General features: G+C 37.4%; 1 protein-coding gene across 1 annotated transcript in view; it reads left to right on the top strand.

The window, feature by feature from the left end:
* The first annotated feature begins 3,571 nt into the window (after positions 1 to 3,571).
* rbm20 (RNA binding motif protein 20) overlaps positions 3,572 to 7,656 on the top strand; it is a 62,071-nt gene continuing 57,986 nt past the window's right edge. The window contains exon 1 of the mRNA XM_079413050.1: positions 3,572 to 3,872. Within this exon, the coding sequence (XP_079269176.1) occupies positions 3,781 to 3,872 (92 nt within the window). The 5' untranslated portion in view covers positions 3,572 to 3,780. The remainder of the gene's footprint in view (positions 3,873 to 7,656) is intronic.

Here is a 7,656-nt window from a genome sequence, read left to right as displayed (position 1 = left end):
CATTTTATCGTCAACAAACCTTTTTTCTGTGACTAAGACGTTGACGAGCTAAAACTAATATCTGATGATAAAAACTGACGAAATGTATGCAGCGTCTTCGTTAACAAGACGAGACGGGACTAGAATGTTATTTGAGGACTACCGGACATTCAAAATACATCCTATAGGCTAAATTAACGGTCTTGTCTTTCAAAATGTGTCATTGGATAAGGGGCATTTGCATATCTAGTCTAAGTATGGCAACCGCAGTGGACGGATAGGCTACCAAAAGGCAAACTAGCGATCTGAAACAATTTCCTCAGCACCCGAAGGGTTAGGGAGTGGGTGACCAGACGTCCCGTTTTTCCCAGGGAGTCACAATTCATTGTTGATTAAGTTAAAGTTAGTGAAGGTGGGATAGGCGGAATCATTCTGATAGAAGTGCTCTCTCTCGCACACGCTCCACTGATCAGTTCTCAGATCTCAAATACACAAACATGCAGTCCAGATGTCTATCGTGTAGAGTCAGAGTATCTCCCGTAAATACAGTCGGTTATGGCTTAAGTGAGCATAAACAGGTGGGTGAAAACTGAATGTGTGTCAGTATTACATGCATACCTTCCGTCTTAAATGGACAGCATTCCTAATTATCTGTCATAAATGTTAGCCAATAAAAGATGTTAAATGTGTACTTAAGTAAACCTACTGTAACTGAAAAATTTGTTTAATTTGTATCTCTACCAAAAAAGAAAATTATTCCAGTTTTTTCCAAATTCAATCCTTGATTCAAATTTATCATAAGCTTAATTGATTTGGTCTAAAGAGATGAATTGACACATTTTGTTTGAATGCTACATAAAATAGCTACCAAAATAAATGTGACTAAGACTTAAGCATTTTCGTCTCAAGATAAAGACTAAGACTAAAGCAAAAATGCCTGCCAAAATTGTCACTGAGATATATATATATATATATAAAACATGCTTTAAAAAAGAAGTCCCAAATCACTATGTGACCAGTCATTTAAAAATGCCCCTTTTATTCAATTATTGTTTCATGTGCTTGCTTTGTCCAAGTAAGTGCTGAACACAAAATTAAAGCTTTTCTTGTAGCAGAGTCCACCAGCAATAAAATAATATATTTCAAAAGTCAAAGTACAAAAGGACTATTTTTATTATTTTTGTAACACTTCCTAACTTCCTCTCTGGCTATTGCACCAAGAAAGTGTCTGCAAAGAGCAGAAGTAAAAAAAAAAAAAAAACCTTAAGTGTTATTTGCGTGTTCGTTTGTTTTCAGATGATCCGTTTACTGGCTTGACTGAAAAATGATGAGATCCTTCGAATTTGACCCAGCAACTACGAGCTCCACATATAACCACTCGCTGAGGCGTCATTGTGTCACTGCCGTTCCATTTATACTCATGTAAACCATCACATGCCTCAACCCTGTGTGAAAAGGCATTTACAACCTGCCGTGTTGAGTGGGAACTGCATTCGTTCCTTTTTTAAAGCAGTTTTATGAGGTTATATAGGACCTGCCGATCACATCTCTGTGGCCTCAAACTGAACTTGAGATTTCACTCTGAACTTAGCGTTATAATATATGCATACTCTACTGCAAACCATTATTGCTTTCCTGATGAGTGACTGTTGAGCGTTTTCATCCAGCACGGCATAAACATTGGGTCGTTTGGGGCGAGTTATCGTGAATGGCATCTGCAGCTGTGGCCCAGGCTTTTTCAGAACAGTGATCTAGTGCAAAGGGCCAACGTTGTGACTTAGCACAGGTCTAATGAGCGGGGGTGCTAATTTGAACGGGTGGATCGTCACATGGGTGTTGCTCTCTGCCCTTTTTAGAAAATAAAGACTTTACACTACCAACACCAACAACCAAAAAATGGATATACATGCTTCACAGGAGAATTCTCATTTTGATCGTTTCCAACACTTGTTTAAAATCGTTCTGTGGTTGCTGGAATAAGAGCGCTCCTTTGTCTCGCTTATTTTTCACATTTCAGCATTTTATTTATTTGAAATACAATGAACTCACAAATTAAATCAGGTTTATTTTAATCTATTAAATTATAATAGATTTCAGTCATTGTATCATGGGTTTTCATATGTTGATTGCCGTTTGGAAAAGTAACTGCGCTGTAAGTCTAAGAAGCGTTATGTGAACTCTCTTCATGCACGGCTCCACCTGTCGTTGTGGTTTGAGGGTTTTCTGCGTGCAGTTGTCCTGCTAATGCGGAACATTTTGTTCAGTGCTTGTAGTTTTAGTGTCAGTCATTCCCTAAACCGGATCTGCTCTGCTGCTGGTCAGGAATACTGCTGGATTGCGAGTGTCACACGTGTCTGCAGGGGTTAATGAGAGCGTCAGCAAGAGTCTAATTGATCTGTTGATTATTTTAACAGCCACGAAGACTGAAATTAGAATTCTTTATGCTCATATTATATACTTTCCATCTGTTGTTCACTCTGTATTTGATTTATCTATCATGAGTTCTATTGTTCTGTTCATCGGTCTATAGTTTCATCTGTAGTTTGTCCTGTCTATTATGCTGTGTATTGTTCTACCTGTAAATCTGTTTATAATTTTGTTTACTGTATTTGTTCATTCATTCACTCTTTCTGATAATTTGTTTGTTCTATCTGTTGTTCATTAGTTTTTTTGTTCATGTTTGCGCTATTGTTCATTCCACCTATATATCTATGTAGCTTTCGTTCATTCTTTTTGTTAGTTCCTCGTTAGATAAATTTATTTGTCTATCGATTCTATTTATCTATTCGATCAGTAATATATATTTTTTCTGTCATGTTTTGACATGTTTTATCTACATATCCATTTTTTTTAGATTACTATTGTATGATCATGGTTATATTGTTCTATCTGTATCTCTAAATGATCTATCATTTGATCTAACATTTGTTTGTTTTATCATTCTGTCAATATATCTATTTCATTGTTTGTTCTGTCCGTCTGTCTGTCTATCTAGCTAGTAGAATTGACATTGGTGTTTCACTAATGCATTCAGTAGTGAGTATGTTACTTGTTTAGTTGAGGTTATGTGGATTTCAGGTTTCAAAGTTTTCAAGACTTCCCAAAGTCTGTTATACAGGTTTGTCTTATTTGCACATCTTGGTTTCATTGAGAAGAAATCCTGCCCAGTGTTTTAAGTCGAATGAGACCCAAACTCAAAGTCCTTCCTCCGGCATCCAGATCTCCAGTAAATGTCTGGGACTCTCCGTCAGCAGTAATGTTCCAGAGCTTTACGGTGCGGGAATCAAAGGCTTTGCACATAGATGTGTAGCAGGGGCCCCATTGTTCCCCACAAAATGTTAATGGCCGGAAATATTAATAATCTGCACACAGCTCTGGTCTTTGATGATCTGTTGACGAAACTGATCCGGCACTTTTGAGTGACTGACTAATGGCATTCCTCACACGTGCTATCATTGGCTGGAGAGAGAAAGAAAGTGTACGGCAGCCCTCGGGGACTCCCAAATGGTCAAGTGCCTTTAACGTCCCTGCTTCAATACTCCAGCCCTCATCCCAGTTTTACTACCAGCCCCTTTGAGCACCCTTTTTTGTCCACACTTTTTTTAGACGTTTGAGGGAGAGGGAGCGAGTGGGCTAACTTTCATTACCCCTGCTGATACCAGAGGCACTGGAGGCCGATCCAAAACAACACGGTTGCACGGAAAGACTGGACCTCCATCGGGTTTCAGTGCAGAAAAACCTCCTTCGACTCTCAGGAAACAACTCGTTGGATTTTCTTGTGGGTAGAAAGTTTTTTCTACCATGAAGCAAACTTGGGACAAGGGTGTTTTTGAGAACGGCCAGTCAAAAATTCCCGGGAATGTTGGGAAAGCTTCTGCTGAGCACCTCCAGAGGTACGTAATGTGCTGCTGTGGGAAAAGTAATTTGTGTTGCACGAAAAATGTGTGAGAAATTAATTTGTTCATGAATGTTTTGGTGGATAAATCATGCTTAAGTAGCAAGTACAGTAAGAAATCTTCTAAATGCTTGAAGTCGCACGGTTCTTATCAAGACAGCCCAGGATGATGGATGGGTTTGAGTGTAACTTGGAGTTCTTTGCCAAATTAATTTCACTGAGATTCTGATTAGTATTATTGTAGCCAAAGATCTCTAACATAAAGTTATCACAAATATAAATATTTTACCTATGTAAATTTAAAAGTAACACTGAAAATGTATTCACTTGGATCTGGTAAAAACAAATGTGATGAGTTGGCAGGACTGATAAAATGAAAGAAAAAAAATCCATATCTATTTATATACATCAATAAGATTGCTACATGAGATTATTAAATCCTTACTAATAATTGTGGAATAAATAAATGTATTTTTGGTAATGGATGTGGTCAAACTTTTAAAAGCTAGTAGTTAACTAGCTTGTTAAAAACCTGGGGGAAGAAGATTGATATAAATCAAAAGCAAACATGAATAAGATTGTTACAGCTAATTATTATTAACATTCCTTATGGATATTTATGGCTTAATTTTTTAAAAACTGACCTTAAGTCATACAAATTGTTGAGAAGAGCTACAGAAAGTGTTAAAATTAATTTAGCAATTAGTTTAGTGGTAACTTAAAAAAAAAATCACAAACTAAAATCTAATAAATTATTAATAAAATAAATACTTTATCAAATAAACTCAATCCAGTGCAGTACGAGTAAATCTTTTAATGTATGCACTTAAAAACATACTTTCAGCTGAAAAGTTAATGTGGAAAGTAGGATATGACAACAGAACTATTCCCTTTAATTGATTTGACAAGATAAATCAGTTATGAGGAAGAAAACAATTAACTTGGGTCTCCACAGACAGAGACAGCACATGCGAGTTCAGCAGATGGTACTGGTGACAAACTGCTATTTGCTCGTAACAGATAAATGGCACACGGCGTGATCGGTGCTGATGTGCGCGTAAGTGATGACCACATTCCTGCAACATGCCTCCATGAAATCACTTAGCACTGGTCAAAATATAATACTAATCATGCAAAAACATACTGTGTTTGTGCAGTTGTTCATTTAGATGTTGGATTATAAGCCGTCTTGCAATGTTTGGATGGTTGCATTGGCAAGGAAAAATCTTTTTTGTAAATATCCTGCATATTCACTAATGTACGTCATTTGAGGGACTTGCATAAAACATTTGAAGTACTACATGACTTGCTAGAGTACAGGCGAACAAAATTAGCCTTGTATACTGGACAAACATGGCAGTCTTGAGTGGAAACCCACTGTAGGGTCACCAGTGGCTGACGTGTTGAACCATTCAACTCTTCCGTGTGTGTTACTGACAGAAATGTGGACGCCAGTTTTGTTGCAGAGCTAAAAAGGTGTCCGTTTATGGACGTGCCGTCCACGGAGTCTATTTTAACCCATCAACATTCTCTGTTTTTGCACAACACAGCCTGTAAAAGGTGTCTTAGGTTGCATCTAACCACTACAGTTCATATTAAATTTTAGTGCACGTGTGTGTATGTATATGTATGTATGAACATATGAATATAAATATTCTTTAAAATGTCATTTATTTCTCTGATGTAATGCCAAATTTTCTTTTAGCAGATATTATTCCTGTCTTTAGTGTCGCATGATATTTCAGAAATCATTCTAATATGAAGAACTTGTAAAATACGTTTTTTTTTATATTATAAATATATATATATATATATATTAAATATATACAATATTTCCAGTGGTGGTGTGTTTTGAGGAAAAATTATGAAAGAATTGATGTATTTAAGATTTTAAAAGTCAATTTTCATATATTTTCTCCTTGCAAACATTAGCATTGTGAGACGGAAATTATTTGATCAGAAATATTAAAATTAATTAATCATTTAAATTAATTGGAAACTAATTCAAATGAGTATATTTTTAAAAGCACTTCAGTACTGGACTCCAAGTCTGTGTTTGTGAACACTTTCAATCCAAAATAATCCTGCAGTACCAAGCCAATGTTGTCACGGTATCATTTTAAACATGACTGTTACAATTTCGTGACATTGCTTGAAAAATCTCTGTCATACTAAGTCGGCTTAATTATTTAACAGTACTGTCCAGTTTGGCTCTTGCATTAAACGCCACAGCGCATTAAACCCTCAGCTGCCTGCGTGAAGCTTTTCACAGCCAGCGAAAGGTCGTGGGCTCTGACAGTGCGGCGAAAGATGGGGTATTTTTGATGGATTGTTTTTAAATAGCGCAGTGGGCCGCAGCATTAGGACTGGTATTGTCAGGATGTATCAGGGCTGTTGTGTTGGCCTTTTTTCCTCTCGTCCGTCGTACTGTATCGCTCCCTCTCTTTTTCCCATATATCCCTCCTCAGCTGCTCTCTCTATATCACTCTGCCAACCCGACCCAAAGGGGGAAGTTGCCTTGTACCCCCGGGAACGTGAGGGCTGATGGGAGTCCCAGACGCCATTCTGGGTTACAGAGCTTCTGAGTTTACTGGATACTGGTGTAAACTGCTGTGTGAATATGCCCCTTGAAAGGTACTTTGTTCGATTTTGATGTAACATTTCACTTTTTTACAAAGCAATCTTGGTTGTTGGTGTTGTTTGACCATTGAACGGTTGGATCTAGATGTTTTAAACCATGTATAGAGCGGTGAAAGGTTTTAAACTTAGTGAAGGCCTGAACGCGGCGTTGACCTTGGCTCTTCATAGCATGCGTGTTTGCTGGTATTACCAGGGATGCTTAAATCACAGCTGGGAAATATGTTGTGAATGCCTTTGTCCCTTCAGCTCTTAAGACTACCCGCTATTCGGTTGCCTTTTGTCATTAGCTTCGTGTGTATGCGGTCATGAAGCCGTATGGTAACACAATGCTGCATGGAAACGCTTGTGTTTTGAGCTGTTTGATGTGTAGATGCGGCAGCAGAGGCCTGTAAAGTTCTTAAATGACAGGAAAGAGTTGAATGCGTGTGCTAAAGACAGTCACCATGAGAATTTAAAGCAAGAAATGTTCCTGTCACACTTTATTTTAAGGTCCAATTCTCTGCATTAACAAACCATTGACTACAACTTTTGCCTCAAACTCCTAATTTGCTGTTTATTAATAGTTAGGTAGTTGTTAAGTTTTGGTATTGGGTAGGATTAGGGATGTAGAATATGGTCAAGCAAAGTATGCTTTATAAGTACTAATAAACAGCCAATATGTTGTTAATAGCGTGCTAATAAGAAACTAGTATAGGGACCAATTATGATTATTAACTTACCAGTTACCAGTGTTTCTTTTGTTGGTCCTGGAACAACAATTATGTTAAAGCCTTAACTATAAACACAGACAGATATTTAAAAAAATATGGACAGATCAGAACTGACAGGAAGTGAAGTGGGAGAGAGATTATTTTGTACATTTTTTAAACACTGGACAACACTTTATGAATGATGGGAATGACTTCCAATCATAAATTTGTTCCCGACTTCCACAAAGTGCTGTTTGATGCCTGGATGATGGCGTACTAACAAAGTCCCTTTCAAGGAAAGTCGGTGGCCATTCGGTCACGCAATCCTAAAATCTCAAAAACTGCTCGCTGAGCTCGCAAATAAATTACATATTTCAAATCAGCAACAAAATCAGAAGTGAACTGCCTCATGAATGTTGTTTCGTATACTCAAATAGTGTTAAAAATGCTTAT

The sequence above is a fragment of the Barbus barbus genome (genome assembly GCF_936440315.1).
Source record: "Barbus barbus genome assembly, chromosome: 49".
In the NCBI taxonomy this organism is placed as follows: Eukaryota; Metazoa; Chordata; class Actinopteri; order Cypriniformes; family Cyprinidae; genus Barbus; species Barbus barbus.
Note: the sequence above shows the minus strand (reverse complement) of the source record. Positions and strands in the feature narration are given on the sequence as shown.